At 53.4% G+C, this 24,897-nt stretch overlaps 1 protein-coding gene and 1 long non-coding RNA gene across 3 annotated transcripts in view; one reads left to right on the top strand and one right to left on the bottom strand.

Moving 5' to 3' along the window:
• Positions 1-5,751: 5,751 nt before the first annotated feature.
• Positions 5,752-18,269, top strand: LOC115835982. The gene is made up of 3 exons (XR_004030963.1): positions 5,752-5,838; positions 16,266-16,426; positions 18,182-18,269. It is a non-coding gene; the product is annotated as an uncharacterized LOC115835982 (long non-coding RNA).
• HIC2 (HIC ZBTB transcriptional repressor 2) overlaps positions 16,929-24,897 on the bottom strand; it is a 32,732-nt gene continuing 24,763 nt past the window's right edge. For both annotated transcript variants that reach the window (XM_030815898.1, XM_030815899.1), the window contains one exon: positions 16,929-23,497. In XM_030815898.1, the coding sequence (XP_030671758.1) occupies positions 21,676-23,497 (1,822 nt within the window). In that variant the 3' untranslated portion in view covers positions 16,929-21,675. The remainder of the gene's footprint in view (positions 23,498-24,897) is intronic.

Genomic DNA, 24,897 nt, shown 5'->3' with positions numbered 1-24,897 from the left:
TGTTCACCATATGGACAAACAGGGAAGAACTCCACGATCTCAATGGTGCACTTCAACAGATGCAGAAAACATGATGATGAGGGTCACCATCTATTGATAATTTTTTTTTTTTTCTGAGACGGAGTCTCACTGTGTTGCCCAGGCTGGAGTGCAGTGGCACAATCTCAGCTCACTGCAACCTCCACCTACCGGGTTCAAGCAATTCTCTGCCCCAGCCTCCGGAGTAGCTGGGATTACAGGCACTCGCCACCACACCCGGCTAATTTTTTTGTATTTTTAGTAGAGACAGGGTTTCACCATCTTAGCCAAGCTGGTCTTGAACTCCTGACCTCGTGATCCACCCACCTCGGCCTCCCAAAGTGCTGGGATTACAGGCCTGAGCCACCTCACCTGACCATCTATTGATAATTCTAAAAGTTCTTACAAAAGGGATAGATAAAAGGACTCTCTAGTCTGAAAAAGGCCACAGTAAACATTATAGTAAGGAGGAAGTATTGATAGTGTATGCTTTTTTTCTTCTTTTCTTTTTTTTTAGAGTCAGGGTCCTGCTGTCACCCTGGCTGGAGTGCAGTGGTACGATCAAAGCTAACTGCAGCAGCAAACTTCAGGGCTCAAGCGATCCTCCTGCCTCTCACTGTTTAAGAAGTAGTAGACAGCCGGGCACAGTGGCTCACGCCTGTAATCCCAGCAATTTGGGAGGCCGAGGCGGGTGGATCATGAGGTCAGGAGATCGAGACCATCCTGGCCTACAAGGTGGAACCCTGCCTCCACTAAAATACAAAAAAAAAGTTAGCTGGGTATGGTGGTGCTTGCCTGTAGTCCCAGCTACTCAGGAGGCTGAGGCAGGGGAATTGAACCCGGGAGGCAGAGGTTACAGTGGGCCGAGATTGCACCATTGCACTCCAGCCTGGTGACAGAGGGAGGCTCCATCTCAAAAAAAAAAAAAAAAAAAAAAAACTGTAGTAGTAGAGGCCGAGCGTGGTGGTTCACGCCTGTAATCCCAGCACTTTGGGAGGCCAAGGTGGGTGGATCACCTGAGGTCTGGAGTTCGACACCAGCCTGGCCAACATGGTGAAACCCCATTTCTACTAAAAATACAAAAAATTAGCTGGGCATGGTGGCCTATAATCCCAGCTACTTAGGAGGCTGAGGCAGGAGAATCGCATAAAACCAGGAGGCACAGGTTGCAATGAGCCGAGATCGTGCCACCGCACTCCAGCCTGGGCGACAGTGTGAGCCTCCATCTTTTTTTTTTTTTTTTTTTTTTGAGACAGAGTCTTGCTGTCGCCCAGGCTGGAGTGCAATGGCGCAATCTCGGCTCACTGCAGGCTCCGCCCCCCGGGGTTCACGCCATTCTCCTGCCTCAGCCTCCCGAGTAGCTGGGACTACAGGCACCTGCCACCACGCCCGGCTAATTTTTTTTTTTTTTTTTTTTTTTTTTTTTTTTTTTTGAGACGGAGTCTCGCTCTGTCGCCCAGGTTGGAGTGCAGTGGCGCAATCTCGGCTCACTGCAAGCTCCGCCTCTCGGGTTCACGCCATTCTCCTGCCTCAGCCTCTCCGAGTAGCTGGGATTACAGGCGCCCGCCACCACGCCCGGCTAATTTTTTGTATTTTTCGTAGAGACAGGGTTTCACCGTGGTCTCGAGCTCCTGACCTCGTGATCCGCCCACCTCGGCCTCCCAAAGTGCTGGGATTACAAGCGTGAGCCACCGCGCCCGGCCCACGCCCGGCTAATTTTTTGTATTTTTAGTAGAGACGGGGTTTCACTGTGTTAGCCAGGATGGTCTTGATCTCCTGACCTCGTGATCCGCCCGCCTCAGCCTCCCAAAGTGCTGGGATTACAGGCGTGAGCCACCGCGCCCGGCCGAGCCTCCATCTTAAAAAAAAAAAAAGTAGTAGAAGAGGCTGGCCACAGTGGCTCATGCCTATAATCCCAGCACTTTGGGAGGCCGAGGAGGGTGGATCACAAGGTCAGGAGATCAAGACCATCCTGGCTAACACAGTGAAACCCCATCTCTACTAAAAATACAAAATTAGCTGGGCATGGTGGCAAGTGCCTGTAATCCCAGCTACCCGGGAGGCTGAGGCAGGAGAATCACTTGAACCCGGGAGGTGGAGGTTGCAGTGAGCCAAGATCGCGCCATTGCACTCCAGCCTGGGTGACAGAGCGAAACTCCATCTCAAAAAAAATAGTAGTAGGAAAGCTTGAAGAATCTGTACACACAGTTGGTTGCCTACCAACCTTATTATTATTATTTTTTTTAATGGAGTCTTGCTCTGTCGCCCAGACTGGAGTGCAGTGGTGTGATCTTGACTCACTGCAACCTCTGCCTCCCAGGTTCAAGTGATTCTCCTGTCTCAGCCTCCCAAGTAGCTGGGACTACAGGCGCTGGCTACCACGCCCAGCTAACTTTTGTATGTATGTATGTATGTATGTATGTATGTATGTATGTATGTATGTATTTACTTATTTATTGTATTTTTAGTAGAGATGGGGTTTCACTGTGTTAGCCAGGATGGTCTCGATCTCCTCACTTTGTGATCTGCCTGCCTCGGCCTCCCAAAGTGCTGGGATTACAGGCGTGAGCCACCGCGCCCGGCCTACTTTTGTATTTTTAGTAGACGGGGTTTCACCTTGGTCAGGCTGGTCTCGAACTCCTGACCTCAGGTGATCCACTCGCCTCGGCTTCCCATTACAGGCGTGAGCCACCACACCTGGCCGCCTAGCAATCTCTTAAAACTGCTGTCTGTCTCTCTTCCTTCTTGCTGATACAAGCCCCTAAATTTGTTCTTCTGGGGAGCCAGGCCCATCCTCTCCCCAGGTGTAAAGCAGGACTGGTCTAAACCAACCATGGATGTCTTACTTCTCTTGTAGAATTCTGCCTCTGAAACACCAGGGAAAGTTGGCTGTGGGCTTCTGGGAGGTTTGCGTTTCTGCAAAAGGGGACATGGGAGCAACATTGTCTTTGTTGCCTACTGGGTTTGTAGGTGATGGCTGGAACTGCTCTAGCCACCTTGTAACCATGAGGGACCTAAAAGAGCAAGTCAATATGCTATATCTTGTGTGTCTCTTTAGGGAGCTGGGAGCCCCCACCTTTAATGGGCAAGAACTAGGACATATGCTTGTTCCTAAGGCAGCCAGCGGCACATGGGAATAGAACCAAGACTAAACTACGGGGCAAGGAGGATTTGAGGTAGGCACCCCCATGACCACATGACAACTTGTGCTGAAAAAACTGGCTTGTGATAAGAGGAGAAATAAAACTAGATGTTGCCGAGTGCAGTGGTGCATGCCTGAAGTCCTAGCATCTCAGGAGGTTAAAGCAGAAGGATCTCTTGAGGCCAGAGTTCAAGTCCAGCCTGGGAAACATAGTGAGACCCCATTTCTAAAATAATAAATTTTTTTAAAGTTGGCTGGGCACGGTGGCTCACACCTGTAATCCCAGCACTTTGGGAGGCTGAGGCGGGTGGATCACTAGAGGTCAGGAGTTCAAGATCAGCCTGGCCAACATGGAGAAACCCTGTCTCTACTAACAACAACGACAAAAATATTAGGTTGGGCATGGTGGTTCAAGCGATTCTCCTGCCTCAGCCTCTCAAGTAGCTGGACTACAGATGCCCACCACGTCTGGCTAATCCTTGTATTTTCAGTAGAGATAGGGTTTCATTATGTTGGTCAGGCTGGTCTCAAACTCCTGACCTCAAATGATCCACCTGCCTCAGCCTCCCAAAGTACTGGGATTACAGGCGTGAGCCACCACACCTGGCCAATATTTTTTAATTTTAATTTTTTGTTAGAGAGACAGGATCTTGCTCTGTCACCCAGGCTGAACTTCGGTGCCTTGATCCTAGCTCACTGCGGTCTTGAAATCCTGGGCTCAAGGAATCCTCCCACCTCAGCACCCCCAGCAGCTGGGACTATAGCATGGCTGATTTTTTTTTTGTAGAAATAAAGGCTCACTGTGTTGACCAGGCTGGTCTCAAACTCCTGGGCTCGAGTGATCCACCCACCTTGGCCTCCCAAAATGCTGGGATTACAGGCATGTGCCACCGCACCTGGTACTGGTGTATTCTAATTAATAATCATTTAATTCTAAAGATTGCTAAGATCTTTTCTCATTCTGTCACCCATTTGTTAAACTTGACCATGGTTTCTTTTCATTCCAAGTGGATTGTTGAGGATCCATGAGTGAAGCCTAAACACTCCACTAATTCCTGGGGAACTGAGAAGTGAAATGTGAAAAAAAAAAAAAAAAATGAAATGTGACAGATGAAAACAAAGGAGTCCTGCAGAGCACTTAAAATCAGCTAGGATCTCCTAAAATCAACAGCAAGCCCTGAAAATAATGTTGACAGTGAGAAATAGAAAATGAGGTTTACTCCATGATAACAATTTTTTTTTTTTAGACAGAGTCTCGCTCTGTCGCCCGGGCTGGAGTGCAATGGCATCATCTCGGCTCACTGCAAACCTCCACCTCCTGGGTTCAAGCGATTCTCCTGCCTCAGCCTCCCAAGTACCTGGGCCTACAAGCGCCCGCCACCACACCCGGCTAATTCTGTATTTTTAGTAGAGACAGGGTTTTACCATGTTGGCCAGGCTGGTCTCAATCTCCCGACCTCAGGTGGATCCACCTGCTTCGGCCTCCCAAAGAGTTGGGATTACAGGCATGAGCCACCGCACCTGGTCTTTTTTTTTTTTTTTTTTTTTTTTTTTTGAGATTGAGTCTCACTCCGTTGCCCAGGCTGGGGAGCAGTGGCGCCATCCCAGCTCACGGCAGCCTCGACCTCCTGTGCTCAAGTGATTCTCCTGCCTTGACCTCCCAAAGCACTGGGACTACAGGTGTTAACATTTATTATTATTATTATTTTTTTTTTTTTTTTGAGACAGAGTTTCACTCTTGTTGCCCAAGTTGGAGTGCAATGGTATGATCTCAGCTCACCGCAACCTCCGCCTCCAGGGTTCAAGCAATTCTCCTGCCTCAGTCTCCCAAGTAGTTGAGATTACAGGTGCTCGCCACCATGCCCAGCTAATTTTTTGTATTTTTAGTAGAAACGGGGTTTCACCATGTTGGCCAGGATGGTCTCAAACTCCTGACCTCAGGTGATCCGCCCACCTCAGCCTCCCAGAGTGCTGGGATTACAGGCGTGAGCCGCCAAACCTGGCCAGACATTAACATTTATATAAACTAAATATACAGGGTGAGTACAGTGGGTTGGTAGGACGAGGTGGAGGATGGGATCAGACAGGAGGCAGCGAAAGCACCCACCAGGGATGAGGACAAGGGACATGAATGTTGTGCACCAGGAGGGGACGTTCTGCAGATGAAAACTCTGCAGGTCAGAAGGAGAGTTTAGGATGCCTGCTATAACCAAGCACTGGGTCCCCTTTCACTAATGTTGAGAAGTGCAAGCAAGATTGAAGGTATTTTGGTTACTTATAGTGGACTCAAAACGACCACAGATCTTCTGCAGTTCTCACCACCAGTAGGTGGAGCCTGTTTCCCCAGCTCAGGAATCTAGGCTCACCCTTGGGTCTTGCTCTGATAAGATGATGCAGAAAAGGCTTTGTGGGCCTCCAGAGCGTGGACCTCAGAGCCTTTATAGCCCCTCTCACCCCCTTTTTTTTTTCTGAGACAGAGTCTTGCTTGGTTGCCCAGGCCAGAGTGCAGTAGCACAATCATGGCTCACTGCAGCCTTAACCTCCTGGAACCAAGCCGTCCCCCTACCTCCGCCTCCTGAGTAGCTGGGACTGGCAGCAGCACCAACCAGCAGACATGCCGGCAAACCCCCAGCCCCCAGCCAGCCCTGGGATGAACGCAGCTGGGCCAGAGCACCCAGGTAAGGTCTGCAGAACCTTTCGAGCAAAAGGCCTGTTATGCAGCAAAGAATTACTGGACATTCGTATTACTCGCAAAGGATTACTAGTGACTAAATTGTACTCCTATGAATGTGACACTATGTAGCAACCAGGTGACTGGGGTGGGGTGGCTTTACATGAGCTATTCTTGACATCTCATGTTATAATTGGTCCCCTAGCGGTCAAAGTTGAGGTGGGGGAGAGGTGGGGTGGGGACAGAACATGGGGAGAGGAGCTGCTGCATTTCAGCCCCCACCTCACTGTGCACACAGCTTCTGTGAGAGTGTTCAGTCCTTACAACCTAAAGGAGCTGGCACTGAAGCCTTCCATTTACATAGAGGAGGGACACGAGGGTGCATGTGTCCTGAAGCTCCCCCACCACCCTTGGATTCACACCCGAAGGTTAGAAAGGTGCTACCTGCCAGTGCTGGGCCTGGGGAAACCCATTTAGGATCTGCTGCTTCTCTTTCAGATAAACTTTAGAACTGTCTTGTCACATTCTCCCAAATACATTGTTTGGATTTGATAGGAGTTGCAAAAAAAAAGCCTGTATGTGAAGCGTATATATTAAAAGGGAAGAATGGGCTGGGCACAGTGGCTCACACCTGTAATCCCAACACTTTGGGAGGCCAAGGTGGGAGGATCACTTGATCCCAGGAGTTCCAGACCAGCCAGGGCAACATAGTAAGACCCCATCTTCAAAAATAAAGTATTAAAATAAAAATTTAAAAGGGAAGAATGGATACTCTCCATCATCAGGTATTGGTCCCAGGAACAGAGCATTCCCGTCCAATCCCACAAGTCTTGCCTCAGGCCTCGTACAAATGTGCTATTTCCAAATGGGCTTTTGGCACATTTATCAAGGTTATGCCTATGTCACTTGTTTCCTGTTACTATTATGAAAAGGCCTTTTTGAACATTTCATTTGGAGGCCGGGCATGCTGGCTCACACCTGTAATCCCAGCACTTTGGGAGTGCATCTGTTGAGCTCTGGAGTTCAAGACCAGTCTGGGCAACATGGCAAAACCTCATCTCTATCAAAAATACAAAAATTAGCTGGGCGTGGTGGTGTGCGCCTGTGGTCCCAGCTACTCAGGAGGCTGAGGTGGAGGATTGCGGGAGCCCAGGAAGCAGAGGCAGTGAGCCAAGATCTGCACTCCAGCCTGGGTGACAAAGCGACTGTCTCAAAGAAAAAAGGAGAAAATTGCATTTGGTATATTCATATTACAGGTTAAATTGGGTCCCCCTGAATTCATATTGGAGTCCTAATTTTCAATACCTCAGAATGTGGCCTTACTTGACAACAGGGTCACTGCAGGTGTGATTAAGATGGGGTCGGCCGGGCGCGGTGGCTCACGCTTGTAATCCCAGCACTTTGGGAGGCCGAGGTGGGCGGATCCCGAGGTCAGGAGATCGAGACCACGGTGAAACCCTGTCTCTACTAAAAATACAAAAAATTAGCCGGGCGTGGTGGCGGGCGCCTGTAGTCCCAGCTACTCGGAGAGGCTGAGGCAGGAGAATGGCATGAACCCGGGAGGCGGAGCTTGCAGTGAGCCGAGATCGCGCCACTGCACTCCAGCCTGGGCGACAGAGCGAGACTCCGTCTCGAAAAAAAAAAAAAAAAAAAAAAAAGATGGGGTCTCGGCCGGGCGCAGTGGCTCATGCCTGTAATCCCAGCACTTTGGGAGGCCAAGGCGGGCGGATCACGAGGTCAGGAGATCAAGACCATCCTGGCTAACACGGTGAAACCCTGTCTCCACTAACAATACGAAAAATTAGCCAGGTGTGGTGGCGGGCGCCTGTAGTCCTAGCTACTCCGGAGGGTTGAGGCAGGGGAATGGCGTGAACCCAGGAGGCGGAGCTTGCAGTGAGCTGAGATCGCGCCACTGCACTCCAGCCTGGGCGACAGAGTGAGACTCCATCTCAAAAAAAAAAAAAGATAGGGTCTCACTGGAGCAGGGTGGGACCCCATCCAATATGACTGATGTCCTTATGAAGTGGGAACTTAGCCACAGACACGCACACAGGCCCTCGAGGAGAGTGCCGTGTGAAGGATGGAGTTCCACTCCAGAAGCCAAGGAGTCACCAGGGGCTACGCAAGGGGCCAGCCTCGGAGCCTCGCCGAGAGCCTGCAGGCAAGCATGGTCTCCACTGCCTCCACTGTGAGATGTGAACACCTGTGCTGCAGTGGCCGCAGGGAGCCAGTCCCAAGGGTCACACCCTGATGTCTGTCTGCAAGGGCCCAGCTGCTCTTACTGAGGCCTTTCCAGCGTAGCCGCCTTTCCACATTACAGAGAGGATCAGCCTGGGCACATGGCTTTTGGTAGAAGGCCCTGATCACACCACAAACGCAGAGGGCGGCTTGTGGTGCTCAGGTTGTCATGGCCATGTAGCTTCAGCCTCAGCAGGGAGGGTACCGGGCCCACGTCCAAGGATTTACCTGTGGATGATCACAGTGAGGTGGGTGGCTCAACAGGACCTCATGGCGCTGGCCTGGGAGTGGTGTGCTCTGCAGGCTGGAGCTGTCTAGACGGACAGTTTGCCTCTGGAGTCTTATGTGTTCACTTCTTCCATGGCTCCGGCTTGTACCCTCTTCTCCCATGGCCTTGGAGCGTCCCCACCATACCCTGTTGGGGAGGCATCATGACCCTTTTCTGAGATAGGGTCTGGCTCTGTCACCCAGGCTGGAGTACAGTCACACAATCATAGCTCACTGCAGCCTCCACCACCTGGACTCAAGCGATCCTCCTACTTCAACCTCCCATATAGCTGGGACTACAGGTGTAGCCACACCCAGCTAATTTTCTTTTTTTTTTTATTTTTTTAAAATTTTCTTTTTTTTTTTTTTTTTTTTTTTTTTTTTTTTTTTTTTGAGACGGAGTCTTGCTCTGTCCCCCAGGCTGGAGTGCAGTGGCGCGATCTCGGCTCACTGCAAGCTCCGCCTCCCGGGGTTCACGCCATTCTCCTGCCTCAGCCTCCCGAGTAGCTGGGACTACAGGCGCCCGCCAACACGCCTGGCTAATTTTTTGTATTTTTAGTAGAGACGGGGTTTCACCGTGTTAGCCAGGATGGTCTCGATCTCCTGACCTCGTGATCCGCCCGCCTCGGCCTCCCAAAGTGCTGGGATTACAGGCTTGAGCCACCGCGCCCGGCCACACCCAGCTAATTTTCTTTTTCTTTTTGGATCATCTTACTCTGTTGCCCAGGCTGGAGTGCAGTGGCATGATCTTGGCTCACTGCAACCTCCGCCTGCCGGTTCAAGCAATTCTTGTGCCTCAGCCCCCCGAGCAGCTGGGATTACAGGCACATGCCACCATACCCAGCTAATTTTTTTTGAGACGGAGTTTCGCTCTTGTTGCCCAGGCTGGAGTGCAATGGCATGATCTCGGCTCACTGCAACCTCTACCTCCTGGGTTCAAGCAATTCTCCTGTCTCAGCCGTGAGCCACTGCACCTGGCCAATTTTTTTTTTTTTTTTGTATTTTTAGTAGAGACGAGGTTTCGCCAAGTTGCCCAGGCTGGTCTTCAACTCCTGAGCTCAGGCAATCCACCTGCCTCCCAAAGTGCTAGGATTACAGGCGTGAGCCACAGTGCCCAGCCTCAATCACACCCAGCTAATTTAAAAAAAGATTTAGGCCAGTGCGGTGGCTCACGCCTATAATCCCAACACTTTGGAAGGCCGAGGCGGTGGATCACGGGGTCAGTAGATCGAGACCAAAACCTTTAGTAGAGACATGGTTTCACTGTGTTGCCTAGGCTGGTCTCAGACTCCTGGGCTCAAGCAATTCACCTGTCTCAGCCTCCCAAAGTGCTGGGATTACAGGTGTGAGCCACTGTGCCTGGCTGTAAGAAACTATCTGATGAAAAGGACCAGGTGGCTTTAAGCAACAGTAACAAAACATTAACTTAAATAATAAAATGTGGGCCAGGTGTGGTGACTCACCCCTGAAATCCCCACTCTTTGGGAGGCTGAGGCAGGCAGATCGCTTGAGCCCAGGAGTTTCAGACCAGCCTGAGCAACATGGCGAAACTTCATCTCTACAAAAAATAAAAAATAAAAAGCTGGGCATGGGGTGGTGTGTGCCTGTAGTCCCAGCTACTAGGGAAGCTAAAGTGGGAGGATTACTCAGCCCAGGAAGTCAAGGCTGCAGTGAGCCGTGATCATACCACTGTACTCTAGCCTGGGTGATACAGTGAGATCCTGTCCCAAAAACAAAAATAAAAATAAAATCTGGTTGGGCATGGTTGCTCACAACTGTAATCCCAACATTTTGAGAGTCTGAGGTGGGAGGACTGCTTGAACCCAAGAGTTCAAGACCAGCCTAGGCAATATAGTGAGACCGCCATGAAAAAAAAATTTAAATTAGCCAGGTGTGGTGGGGCATTCCTATAGTCCCAGCTACTCAAGAGGTTGAGGCAGGAAGATTGCTTGAGCCCAGGAGTGTGAGGCTGAAGTGAGCTGTGATCGTGCCACTGCACTCCAGCCTGGGCAATGAATCATGACCGTGTCTTAAAAAGAAATAGGGGCTGGATGCGGTGGCTCACTCCTGTAATCCTAGCACTTTGGGAGGCCGAGGTGGGTGGATCCCGAGGTCAGGAGTTCAAGACCAGCCTGGCCAACACAGTGAAACCCCGTCTCTACTAAAAATACAAAACTTAGCCAGGCGTGGTGGTGGGCGCCTATAGTCCCAGCTACTTGGGAGGCTGAAGCAGGAGAATCGCTTGAACCCGGGAGGCGGAGGTTGTAGTGAGCTGGGATCGTGCCTGGGTGACAGAGGGAGACTCCATCTCGAAAAAAAAAAAAAAACACCAGGTGCAGTGGCTCACGCCTGTAATCCCAGCACTTTGGGAGGCTGAGGCAGGTGGATCACGAGGTCAGGAGATCGAGACCATTCTGGCTAACACGGTGAAACCCTGCCTCTACTAAAAATACAAAAATATTAGCTGGACATGGTGGCGGGCGCCTGTAGTCCCAGCTACTCAGGAGGCTGACGCAGGAGAATGGCGTGAACCTGGGGGGTGGAGCTTGCAGTGAGCCGAGATCGCACCACTGCATTCCAGCCTGGGAGACAGAGCGAGACTCCATCTCAAAAAAAAAAAAAAAAAAAGAAAAGAAAGAAAGAAAAGAAATAGTAAAAAAAATAAAATAAAATCCAAAATACTTGCTAGGGCAGTCAAAGTCCTCCAGCCTTTGGGCCCTGCCAGCCTCACGGACCCCAGCCATTCTCCCACCGCAGCCAAAATGAACTGTGTTTCATTTACGCACTTATTGATTTTTGTTTTAACATTATTGGGGGTCAGCTGTCCCTGACTTGCCCACTTGCCACACTCAGCCAAGTGACCCTTGCGCTCCTGGACACTGTCCCCTCTAGGCTCGCAGCCATTCCTCTTCAACGCGGCACCCCCATGGCTCCCTGGGTGAGTCCTGCTCTTCTCCCACTCTTTCATGTAGGTGTAGAAACCCTGACGCCGTCCTTACCTCCCCTCCCGCCTCACACCCTTCCTCCAGCCTGTCCCCAAGCCTTCGGGCTCTTCCATTGCAAACTGCTGGCCCATCTGCACCTTACTTCCTCAGGAGATGCTGTCCACCTCAGCCTGATTGCCACACAGAGTAAACAAGCTGATGTTTACAAAGTGTCAGTGACTTACAAGTGCTCACTAAACAGCTTTAAATAAAATGTGAACCTCCAAGTTCTGACCCCTGCTTACCACCTTCAACACCGTGGCTCTGGACTGCACCATTCCAAGAGCTCCTAAGGAGCCTGCCTGCCCCCACCTTGTCTTCCTTTAGCAGCCAGCAGGGCCTCTCAGACCTTCAGAGAGCACAAGTCCAAATCCCAACATGGCTCCTAGGCCCGGCGCCGCCAGGACCTCTCCTGCCGCTGTTCAGTCTGCTGCTACAGGCCTCTGTGCCTGCTCATTCCTCTGCCTAGCCCCTCCCTCACTTCCTATGGCCTCACCCTAATGCCATTTCTTAGGAAGCCTTCCCAGACCACTCATCCCCAATTGCAACTGTGTCCCCACAGCACTCAGCACTACCAAGGATGCTTTTATTTATTTATTTATTTATTTATTTTGAGATAGGGTCTCATTCTGTCATCCAGGTTGGAGTACAGTAGCACAATCCTAGCTCACTGCAGCCTCCACCTCCCAGGCTCAAGCAATCCTCCCACTTCAGCCTCCCCAGGTAGCTGGGACCACAGGCTGAGCCTCCGAGGCTGGCCTGTCTTCCCCAAGCATTCTAGGATCCAAGAACTCACAGACTGCATCTTGTGCACCGTTCCCTCAATTGACAAACCCAGGGCTTGGAAAACCACACACACTCAAATGCCCTGACACCTGAATGGAGAGCCAGCCCGTCTGCACCTCAGAGACATGGCATCTGTCCAAGGCAAAGGCCACTGCCAGTGTGGGCTGGGATTCAAATGCTCTGGGCTCCTTTCAGCTGACCTGGAGGTGCGGCCCGCTGATGGAGAAGCACAGGACGGCCTGAGTGGTGGCCTGATTTCACAGCAGGGACCCTGCAGGAGGCAACTCATTGTTACCTTGGCCAGAAAGAGGAGCTGAACACGAATAGGCAAAAATTCCAAATCCCAAAATCGCTGGGGACTGAGTTTTTTTTTTTTTTTTTTTTTTGACATGGAGTCTCGCCATGTCGCCCAGGGTGGAGTGCAGTGGCGCGATCTCAGCTCACTGCAACTTCTGCCACCTGGGTTCAAGCAATTCTCCTGCCTCAGCCTCCCAAGTGGCTGGGATTACAGGTGCCTGTCACCATGCCTGGCTAATTTTTTGTATTTTAAGTAGAGATGGGGTTTCGCCATGTTGGCCAGGCTGGTATTGAACTCCTGACCTCAAGTGATCTGCCCAACTCGGCCTCCCAAAGTGCTGAGATTACAGATATGAGCCACCACACCTGGCCATGGGGGCCGACATTTTCTTAAATCCACTGGTCAGCGGCATTAGGGGAGGGCACCTGGCTCAGAAAGTGTCTGGGCACAGGGACAGGTGAGCTCTCCTCAGCCATCTGCCCAGGGCACGGTTCTTGGTAGCGCGAGGTGCACTGAGAAAGACACCTGGGCTGCTGGTGGCCCAGCCTCTTACACTGCCACCAAGGCCCTCCAGCCTCCCGTCTGATCTCCACAGCACAGAGGTGAGCCTTTGCGTGGGAAAGGACGCAGCCTGGCACTGCAGGGAGAGGCCTCGGCTGCTGCACCCCTGGCCAGCTCTGGCCTCCTAGGGAGCCTGCAGCCCTGCCTGCCTTTCCCAACCCCAGTCCCCATGCGGCCCCTTGATGACTTCTTCCTTCAGCATGGGGTCCGTGCAGCTTCCTGGTCTGTGGGGGACTTCCTGCCACCTCCCTGTTGGGTCTTTCCGCCCCAGCCTGGAGCAGTGGAAAGAGTAAGCCCGGCCTGTGCTGCGTGGGTGGACAGATGAATGCGGCCCAGGCCAGGGGGCTGCAAGACCACGTCCCAGCCACCCAAGCCTAGGGCTTACACGTGTCCACACACTCTTATGCGATTGTGGAAAGGTGATCAGTATGGATGCTGCACACTACCTCACAGCACGGTGGAGGCAGGGGCAGCATCCTGCCACTGGCAAAAGTAACATTTTACAGCACAACACCAGGGACCTTTAATGACACAGTCTGATTTTACCCAGGTCATTTCGAGAAAAAGCCTTTCACAAGCTTCCTTCAACATTTGCTGTGCAACTTAGTGAATGTCCTTTACAAAGTCCTATTGGAGGCTGGGCACGGTGGCTCACGCCTGTAATCTCAGCACTTTCGGAAGCTGAGGTCAGCAAATCCAGAAGTCAAGAGTTCGAGACCAGCCTGGCCAACATGGTGAAACCTCGTCTCCACTAAAAATACAAAAATTAGCTGGGCATGGTGGCACCCACCTGTAGTCCCAGGTACTCGGAAGGCTGAGGCAGGAGAATTGCTTGAACCTGGGAAGGGAGGTTGCAGTGAGCCGAGATTGCGCCACTGCACTCCAACCTGGGCAACAGAGCAATATTCAGTCTCAGAAAAAAAGAAAAAAAAGTAAGTCCTGTGGGAAACATTTCTTGGAATATTTAGCATGGGGACACTTCCTTTTGTACTAAGATGAAAACCACCTCCAATTCCCACTTCCCCACCTTTGCTTCTTCCCGTCCCTCCTCTTTTTGGGAGCAGGGCGGAGGAACACCTTGAGCACACAGAGCCAAATAGGATGCTCAGCCACACATTTTAGCCCCCTGGGAAGCATGGCAGCTTTCTCCTACTCCTGTTCTTTTACTGTGTCATTCTCCACTCCATAGAAGGCTTTTACTGCAATCCATCTCAAATGGCTTTTGGAAAACGACTTATTTTTTTTTTTTTCTTTTAAAGATAGAGTCTTGGCCGGGCACAGTGGCTCACGCCTGTAATCCCAGCACTTTGGGAGGCCGACGTGGGCGGATCACGAGGTCAGGAGATCGAGACCATCCTGGCTAACACGGTGAAACCCCATCTCTACTAAAAATACAAAAAAATTAGCCGGGTGTGGTGGCGGGCGCCTGTAGTCCCAGCTACTCGGGAGGCTGAGGCGGGAGAATGGCATGAACCTGGGGGGCAAAGCTTGCAGTGAGCGGAGATGGTGCCACTGCACTCCAGCCTGGGTGACAGAGCCAGACTCTGACTCAAAAAAACAAACAAACAAAAAAAAAAGAGTCTCACTCTGTTGCCCAGGCTGGAGTGCAGTAATGCAGTCATGGCTCACTGCGGCCTCAAACTCCTGGGGCTAAAGGGAGCTTTCTGCCTCCGCCTCCTGAGTAGCTGGGACTATAGATGCATTTACCTCACCTGGCTGAAAAGCTAGTTTTTTTGTTTTTGTTTTGAGGTGGAGTCTCACTCTGTTGCCCAGGCTGGAGTGCAGTGGCGCAATCTTGGCTCACTGCAACCTCCGCCTCCCGGGTTCAAGTGATTCTCCTGCCTCAGCCTCCCAAGTAGCTGGGATTACATGTGCCCGCCACAATGCCTGGCTGCTTTTTGTATTTTTAATAGAGACAGGGTTTCGCCGTGTTGGCCAGGCTGGTCTCGAACTCCTGACCTCTGGTGATGCACCCACCTCAGCCTCCCAAAGTGCTGGGATTGCAGACATGAGCCACCGTGCCTGGCCATAAATGAAGTTTTACTGGAATATATCCATGCCTGTCTGCTTACATATCATCGGTGGCTACTTTTTTTTTTTTTTTTTTTTTTTAAGAGTTTTGCTGGTCACCCAGGCTGGAATGCAATGGCGTGATCTCGGCTCACTCCAACCTCCCCCTCCTGGGTTCAAGCAATTCTCCTGCCTAGCTGGAATTACAGGCACCCACAACCATGCCCAGCTAATTTTTGTCTTGTTTTTGAGATGGAGTTTCACTCTTGTTGTCCAGGCTAGAGTGTAATGACATGATCTCAGGTAACTGCAATCTCTGCCTCCTGGATTTAAGAGATTCCCCTGTCTCAGCCTCCCGAGTAGCTGGGATTACAGGCACCCACCACCACACCCGGCTAGTTTTTTGTTGTTGTTGTTTTTTGTATTTGTAGTAGAAAAGGGGTTTCACCATGTTGACCAGGCTGGTCTGGAACTCCTGACCTCTGGTGATCCCCACCTTTGCCTCCCAAAGTGCTGGGATTATAGGCGTGAGCAATTGCACCTGGCCCCACTGATGGCTATTTTTGCACTATGACAGAAGGCTGAGTAGTCACAACAGAGATGGTGTGACCTGCAGAGCCTGAAATATTTACTATCTGGCAGCCAAATGCAGTGGCTCACACCTGTAATCCCAGCATGTTGGGAGGCCAAGTTAAGAGGATCACTTAAAGCCAGAAGTTCAACACTAGCCTGACAAGATGGCAAGACCCTGTCTCTACAAAAACAAAAAAAATTAGCTGGATGTGGTGGATCACACCTGCAGTCCCAGCTACATGGGAGACTGCAGTAGGAGGATCACTTGAGCCTAGGAGTTTGAGGTTACAGTAAGCTATGATCCACTGCACTCCAGCCTAGACAAAAGCTGGAGTAAATATATATATATGTAAATCTATAAGTAAATATATATTTTTTATATATCTAATATAAATATATATATATTTTTACAATCTACTTAATAGAAAGTTTGCCAACCTCTAGATCAAACTACACATTTGACAACTATTTGGTGGATATAAATTAAGGAGAAGAGAGTATAGATGAACTAAAATCCTTATTAATAAGTCCAGACTCCAAAACGGAATAAGACAGCAGTGTAAGAATACTATTTAGACACATAGAGATAAATGCAGAAGAAAGTGCTAAAATAATTCAAAGTGATTGGCTGCATAGTATGGGACGGAGTTGGGGAGACAAACTAGTTTTTGTCTTAAGCCTTTTTGAGAACCATTTAATTACTTAAATTCTATTCAGGAATTACTTTGATAAAGCCGAAAAATCATTTTAAAGCAACTGAACAGAACTCACCAAGACTTGAGCTGTGCTCAAGCTCTTCTGGAGTCTGGGGTCACTGGGTTCATCTCCGGCTGCCAGGAGCCACCATGGATGCCTGCAGTCCATGCCAGAGGTCTAAGGTAACAATCACTCTCCATCCCTGCTCCTCCTCCTGGGTCTTCACACTAGGATCCCCATTCCCTGGGGATTAACATTACCCCCTTTTCCTTCCTCCCTCCCCTCCCCTCAGGCCAAGCACCAGGAAGCAGCAGTGGGCAGAAGGTAGCAGCCCTCGCCTTGTCCCAGCCCTTCCTCAGTCCCAACTCTGCCACTCCAATGAGGGGTCCCGGGCACTGGGCAGCCATCCTCCTCTCCCCAGTCACCAGGTCCATGCTGCTGTAACTGTGCACGCATCGCTGCTTCCCAGACAGCCTCAGCTAACTCAGGCCAACACTGCCCAAGAGGATGCTGACACCAAAGTGCTAGTTCCCTGGCCCAGTGCACACCCCCAGGACCCACCAAGCACCACTGAATAGTGGCAGGCAGATGCCCTTCCCAGACCCCACCCTTCTAAGACTTAGAAGCCATGTCACTTTGCTAGAGAGAACAGCCAAAGCAGAATATGGAGGTCCCACACCAGAGTTTTCAATCAAGCTTTTAATGAAAAGATCATAAAATAACAGTTTCTCATCGCTGTACATTAAGACTGCACACTTCTGAATGGAGAGATCAGTCGTTGGTGAATTGCTTTTCTATGACACTGGGCAGCTGTGTAGCTGCACCTCCGACCTGAATTTATACAAACTCTCAAGGGACATGAACTCAATGTGACGAGTGACAGCGGCGGTGGCCAGTACAGGAGTGCGATCCTGGTGTCCCTCCCCCATTCTGGGAAGGGCATAAAACAAAACATGATCCCTCTTCCACTTCCAATTAAACAAAACAGCTATAACCCCATCCCTCCCCCCTCCCCTTCGAGGTATTTGCGAGAAATGAGCCAGTGCCCAACCTGGCCCCCCACTCCCCGCCGGGGTGGAGGAGCGCAGAGGGAAGCTAGTGATGGGTGGGGTAGAGAGGCTCCCCTCAGCACCTGGCCCCACAGGGCCCGCCAAGTGGAGGGTGGGAGCCCTGGGGATCCTCCCTGCCCCAGTGAGGTCTGTTATGCAGCATTTTTGAGGTCAATAAATTACAGCAATAAATAGCAAGGTGAGGTAGGGGGAGGGGGTCCTGGTAGAAAGTTAAAGTGGGGTGACTGAAGCCGGGGCATCCTAGGAAGGGGGTCCTGGGCAGCCTCAGTTCCCACGGCTCATGCCCACTCCCGCCCCGGTGTGGAATGTCAGACTGAGGCTCCAGTTAGGTCCCTCCCCAGCCCCTCACTCCTAGCATCTGATTCACAGGTTCAGTAACATCTACCCCAACAGGGTTCTGGGAAATAGGAGGACCTTGGTCCCTTTAGGGGGCATGCCAGGGCTGAGAGCCCTGGTCTGCTCTAAGGCCTGGCACCTTTGGCTTTTGTCCCCCACGCCTGGGGGGTGGACGGATGCAGCCTCCTGCTCCCTGAGCCCTGCCCTCTGGCTGCCCAGGCCTCACCCCAACTCAGGATGGCCGCAGGAGGGCAGGGGGTCAGCCTGCCCAGCAGCCCAGCCCGGATCGCACTCCTGCACAGGGCCTGAGGTCCAGTGAATACTGACAGATTGGGGGAGTGGGTGGGCGGCCCGGTGCCCCCGAGTGGTGATGAACGGGAAACACACACGGCTGCCTGAGGTGGGGAAAGTCGGTGAGGGTCCGGATTGTTCATTTCACAGGCTGAGGTGTATGGCTATGCTGCGAGTCTCTGAGATTCTTATTTGCTTAAAGGTTCATCTTTTCTCTTCCTTTTTTTTGCAATCCTGGAGGAGCCCTTGCTGGGGCTCGGTCCAGCGGGAGTGTGCAGTGGCGGAACCCGGCCTGCCACCCGCTCACTCACCCCAAGTCTGAGAAATAAATACATTCATCACTGCACAAACATATTGATACAAAAACAACACTGTTAAGAGTGTTTGCACCGTCTGTTGGTAAGGACCAGACCCAGTCAGCCCCTTCCGCTGCCTGGGGTGGGGTTAGGGGGTCCCCAGGAGTGGGGACCCACAAGAGTCGACTGAGCTGTGCAAAGGTCCCGGCTTTTTGGCTTGAGTGGGACCCTCACATCAACCCATCCCCAAGGGTCACGGGCAGAGCAGCAGGGGGACCCAAGCCCAGACTCAGGTCCTGTGGCCAGAACTGATGGCCATCCCCATGTAGGCTAGCTGGTCAGGACCAGCGTGGTCCGGCCAGAGGGCCTTGGGGGCTGGTCAGCACGGGCCCAAGCTCTTTGGTGCCAGCTGGGCTTGGAGGGGCCCTGGGAATGGGGACGAGGGCTCAGGTGACTCCAGGGAGGCTTCCAATCCCTTCCCCAGCCCCAGGGCTACCCTTCTCTGCCCATGAGCCACTCCAGGGCCAACTCAGAAGGGCTTCCAGCAGCAGGGGAGGGTTCCCTGGACTGGCCTTACAGCTGCTGAGGTCTGAAACTGTAAAAGCTTATGTAAACAATGAGATAAATATATTAGTATCTTTTTTCTGAGCCCATGGAGGTTCCATACTCATTCAAAATGTGCTTTGGTTTAAAAAATAGGCTTTGTGAATTTGGGTATGAGCTTATTTTTCTTTTTTCTTTGTTTATCCTCTCTTTCCTACATGATATCTGCTATTTTCTGATTCCTGTTTCTCCGAAACATTCAGGAATTAAGTGACGAACGCAGAGAACTGTAAGCCGCCTTGGCCTCCAATAACCCAGTTTCCTTGTGAGGCTCTTAACATCTCCACACACACACACACACACACAGTCGCACACACCTGACGTGGAAATCAAAGGAAAAAGAAAACAAAGCCAAATGTTGTGTTAATCCCGCCCCGCCCCACAAACCCTTAAAGTCTTAAATAGGAAACTAGTGTTCTGCTTTCTCATTAAAATACAGAAAAGTCTCGATACAATACTAAGGTGGGTACAATACTATGTCGCACAAACGTCGTTGAGTGAGGGGCCTCTGCTCCCAGTCCCTGAAGTTCTGCAAAGGAATCACCTACTTTTACAAGTCACCTCACAGATGCGGCTGCCCACAGCCCAGGAGGCCACGCACACGGCCAGGCGCATGCACATTTCCCGTGCGGTACAGACTTTGTGTCGTGTGGCTTAAGTGCTGATGGGGTGGGGTGGCGTCAGGACAGCAGGGGCCCCCTCACTGAGTATGGGTGGAGTCCACGGGCCTCGTCCCCCCAGCTCCCTAGCCTGACTTGCTGGCACCTGAGACTCAGGGTCGTCCTCTGTTTCCCACCAGGAGGGAAGAAGGGCTGTCTCAGGCTGGGATTGCCACAGGGAGGGCTCAGCCAAGAGCCTCATCTGCCCAAGCTCCCTCACCCCCAAAACACGCCACTCACCACTTGGGTCCCTGAACTCAGGCTCTGTTTTTAGCTGGAGGGTCCCTACAAGGGTGGGGGTAGGGGATGACTGTATTTTTTTGGTCTAAACTTAAAACAGGATGAAAAGAGAGAAAACAAAAAAAAAAAAATGGTGAAGCAAGATGATGATAAAGGCTGCCAGCCCAGCCACACAGCTTCAGCTGGCTGAAGACAGTGGGACTGAGATCAGCAATCTTGGTCTGGCCTTGAGAGCCCACTTCAGGGCCCATGAAGTATCTGAGGCTGGCTGAGGAAGCCCAAGATGAGGGGCGAGAGGTGGGCCACTAGACGGTGGCCGGGGGCCAGGACTGCTCAGGGAAGTGCCATCCCTGTTCCCTGGGGGGCCCTGTGGTCAGCTCTCTCAAGCTCAAACTCTTGCAGGAATGGAGGGTAGGAGTGGCAGGATGAGGGTTCACTTCCGCCTCACCCTGGCCGGGAGCTGCGAAGACCTGCCACCCTCCTCATGGTTCCCCTGTCAGCACCCAGTGCCTGGCTCCAGGCTGGGACCTGACACCCCTCACCTATACCACAAACAGACTCGTGTGCCCAGGGTGCCAGGGTCCCCTCGGGGTGGATGTGGCCCAAAGCTCAAAGGGAAAACCCACAGGTGAGCTGCAGGCACTGGGCCACTCGGCGCCCTGCTGGCTCCTGCACACGACTTCCTGGGTGCTAAGCGGAGGAAAACAAGAGTGTCAAGGGCTTCCACTGCCAGTCACCAACATATCGTTGTCATGAATTCAAGAGGTAGCAAAAGGTCAGAAGTCTTCACCTTGTTCAGTGAGGAGGGAGGGAAAGCGAAACATCTGCCCATGCGTACGGCACACACCACACAGACACACACACACACACACACACACACACACACACACACACACGCACATACACACAAATGAAAACAAGAGTACCGACGGCCCCGGCATCGAGTCCAGCCTCCCCCCACCCCCCGGAACCCCAGATCTTCCAGTTCAAACAGTCACATAAACGTTACACTGGTTTTTCTCTTAATAAAAAACAAGTACCTCTAAACAAAGAATATTCCTTGGAAACTACAGGAAAAGCACTCTCTCCTGAGGCAGCCGAGGCAGGGCTCAGGGACCAGGGAAGCCTTTGGGCAAGAAGGGCTTCTGGGGCCTGGAGAGGTGGCGCGCCGACACCCCTGCAGCGCCAGAGCCGGGGGGACGCGCAGGAGGGCCAGCAGCCCCTGTTACATTCAGTCTTCAGACCCAGGCTCAGCCCCGGAGGGGGCGGGAAGAAAATAAGCTATTGTTTGTTTTGGTTTAAAAAACAAAAATCAAAAAGAAAAATAGAGGAACAGATCAGTAGGAATAACAGCAACACAGGCCCAGAGGGCTCTTTAGTTGTAGAGAGGTAGGCGGTGGGGTCACCCTGACTGTCCCAGCGCCAGTGAGCAGTGCCACCCTGGCTCAAGAAGGGAGAGATGTGCACCCCCAGCACCAGTTCCCTGCAGAACCAGGGCTGCACGCGCCCGCACAGACACAAGCACACGTGCACACACACAGACACGGCTAGCGGGGTGAGGCCCGCTCCCAACACCACCCTGGCCGTGGCCAGCGTCCCACTGCCCTCTTTCTCCAAGCCGCCTGCAACAAAGGGACCAGGTCCCAGCGAGACCCACGTGACCCAGCCCACAGGCCCTGTGGTGGCCCCCGCGGGGAGCTGGGGTCCTGGGGGGATGGGGAGGTAGACGGGCTGGGACCCCTGGCTTCCCTCCTCTCGGCTCTGCTTGGTACGGACTGTCCATTAAAGCTCTGGGTGTGGGCAGTGGGGGCCAGAGGGGCCACCCGGAGCCTCCACTGGACCCAGGGTCTTGCCCCTGCTACTGCATCACCTCGCTTCTCCTTCCATGGGTTCCCGGGGAGCAAGGTGGCAGAGGGCGCCCGCGGGTCTTTGGCTTCTAAGAGGGGGAAGTGTGCATGCGCAGGTGGCTGATGAGGTTGCGCTGCTGGGTGAACTTGCCCCCGCACAGCTGGCACTCGTAAGGCTTCTCGCCCGAGTGCACACGCATGTGCTCCGTGAGGCGGTACTGACGGGTGAAGCGCATGCCACACTCATCGCAGGCGAAGGGCTTCAGGCCCAGGTGGCTCCGCATGTGACGCGTCATGGTGCCGCGCTGCGTGAACATCTTGCCACAGATGTTGCAGGGGAAGGGCCGTGTCAGCCAGTGCGTCTTCTCGTGCTGCCGCAGTGTGGCTGGGTCCTTGTAGGTCTTCTCGCAGACCGAACACTTGAAGGGCCGGGGCTCAGCCGCGTAGGCCGCACTGGGTGCCGAAAGGTCCTCGGCCTCCTCCTCGGCGCCCCCACTGCCTGTCTCGTAGGCCCCCTCTTCCTTGATGAACAGCTCTTCCTCCGTGTGAGTCTCCACGTGCGCATTGAGCTGCTCGGAGCTGGGGAAGCCCTTGGCGCAGGGGATGCACACGTACAAGTTATCCCCGTAGGACACCGTCTCGTAGCCCTCCTGCCGGTACATGTAGTGGGCGCTGGTGTGGCCGCTGCCCCCCTCACTCCCGCTCTGCGCGCTGTCTTCACTTGCATCCTTGCCGTTCTCCTCCTCCTCCTTGCAGGGGTAGGGGGGCTCCCCATAGGGCCCACTAGGGCCAGCCCCACCAGCCAGGATGCCATTGGGAACCCTGTCCCCGACCCCCTCGCCCTCCTCTCCTGGGCAGGGACCCTTGGGCCCCACTTCTCTCCGCTCAAAGGGGGAGCCAGCCACAGGCTCCTTCTTGCCCCACTCCTTCTTCCGAGTTGAGTGCCGGAGGCTCTTCCGAGACTGCCCGGCAGGCGCCTCCAGCAGGCTCAGGTGGTTGTCCTCGGCCCCCTCCAGATCCATGGGCTCATCGGGGGTGCCCCCCAGCTCAGAATAAGAGGCACTGTTGGCAACGGGAGGGGCAGAGGCCGCAGGGGGTGAGCCATGTTGGCTGTCGCTTAGCTGGGCTGGGTCATCGGGAGTGAGGTGGGGACCTGGGGTGGCAGGGGGCAAGGGTGGGCTTTTCTTGGACAGGTCCAAGCCCAGCTCCTGCTCGCAGCCCCCGCTGCTCCCGTTGGTGCTGCTGCTGCAGCCCCCCAGGCCCGCCTCCCCACCAGCTGGGCAGATAGCCCGGCCCAGACCTTGCACACTATCCTGGTTAGAGCCACCAAGAAAGAGCTCATCGTCTGAGCCTTTGGCTTGGGGGAGCTCCTGGGGGGCGTGGGCCCCCTTGCGCCCATCCACGAGACCCTGATACCGAGCTTGGATGACAGAGGCCGTGGACAGCCGCTGGCTGCGGGGGGGCCGCCCCATGCCAGCGGACCCCGCCCGCGCAGAGCCAAAGGGCTTGCCGGCTCGCTTGAGTTTGCGGCGGCAGAGGGCTGCCAACTCGGGCAGCTGGAGGTAGCTGGCGGCAGTGAGGAGGGTGCTGAAGTTGGGCTCGGCTGGCTGGTTGCTGGGCAGCAGCTTGCCTGTGTAGATGAAGTCCAAGATCTGCTGGAACACCGTGGAGCTGACCATGTCTGTGTCCAGGTTGATGAGGTTGTCGTGCAGGACCAGGGACTTGAAGTAGATGCTGCTGGCGGCCAGGACGTTCTTGTGGGCCCGGAAGATGGAGTTCTCCACCATGATGATGACGTCACACAGGAAGCCCTTGGTCCTCTGCTGGTTCAGCTGCAGCAAGAGCTGCTTCGAGTGGCTGGGCAGCTCCATGTCGGGCCCCATGTCCCCACGCCCTGCCCACGCGCACCACCTGTGGGCAAGAACAGGCATGCACGCGTCAGATGACTGGCACACTCGAACAGGGCTCTGGGGCAGGGTGGGGCTCGACGAGGCAAAGGGCCTCAGAACTGACCCCACAAAGGGCAGCAGCCCCTGCGGCACAGTACACGGCACACAAGCCCATAATGCCCACCACATGCAGGCGCAGTATACGTGTCACCTCACTGAGGACTCAAACTGAGAAGGGACAGAGGCCCCTGCCCCATTTGCACTAATGAGAAAATGGAGGTGGAGGGTGATCAGGCGACAAATAGAGAAACTGGGGTTTGCATTTGGTTTCATAGCCCGGGCTACTGTCTCTATACTAAATGAAGTCGATCACACACCCTCAGGGACCAGAAGGGGACCCAAAAATGACCAGCAGACGGCTTTAAACTTCGGGAAGCAGAGGCCTCCGTGAGAGGAGCTTGTCTTGAAAGCTGGCAAAAATCCCCCAAAACTAAATGGTGGTTCCTTTTGAAATACGGCAGGGCCCATATCAAACTGCCAGCAGCCTCTGGTGTGCAGCCTCGGCTCTGCTGGTATGCCTCCCAAGCTACCGGAGAGGCTGACCAGGCTTTGCCAGAAGTCATGTTGCTGCCTCCCAGATGCTGCAGTCGGCCTGCAGCCAGCCCTGCCTCTCCCCAAGGCCCTGGGCCACCTCGCACTCTAGGTGGGCGCCAAGTGCTGCCCTGGCCTCGGCTTCCAGGTGCCAAGCAGGAAAGGTAGCTTAGGCCAAGCACCTGGCACCACCTGAACCCTCCGGCCTCTCTAGAAAGGGCAGCACCATCTGGGCCTAGGAAAGGTAGACAGCTGGCCTCCATCACACAGACTGGCACAGGCACTGAGATCAGTAAGCAAGAAACACACCGACACCGCTGGTCTCTGCAGGAACCCTGCCAGCCTAGGTGTGTTTCTGCTTATGCGGCAGCAAGACATGGGGTTGAGAGCGGGTGCTCCTCACCCACGCTTCCCATCCCCACTGAGCAGCCTCCTCTGCCATGGCCAGGCACCCCACAGTGGGAGTGCAAGGGCAGGGCAAATGGGTGCACAGTGGGCACCAGATGGACCCCAGGGGGAGGAGGGTAATGTCCCTCCAAGGGCAGAGGCAAGGACTGTGGCCGGCGGTATACAGAATGACTCTGGAATGCTTTGAATGACTCAAAGCCATCCTCAGCCCTAAGTCCAACTCCCCAGTGAAAAACGCTGTACTCCCAGCTCCATCCTCTCACCCCTACCAGAGTCCCTCAGAGAATGGCTCAGCAGGAGGGTGCTGGGGAAGGCATGCCGGTGTCCAGGTGGCAACCTGTGCCCCAGATAGGCTCACAGGCTTCCACAGGGCAGGGGGCCAGTGGAAACATGAACTTGCCTCACGGCTGACGGACAACCGAG

The sequence above is a fragment of the Nomascus leucogenys genome, chromosome 7b (assembly GCF_006542625.1).
Source record: "Nomascus leucogenys isolate Asia chromosome 7b, Asia_NLE_v1, whole genome shotgun sequence".
Lineage (NCBI taxonomy): Eukaryota > Metazoa > Chordata > Mammalia > Primates > Hylobatidae > Nomascus > Nomascus leucogenys.
Note: the sequence above shows the minus strand (reverse complement) of the source record. Positions and strands in the feature narration are given on the sequence as shown.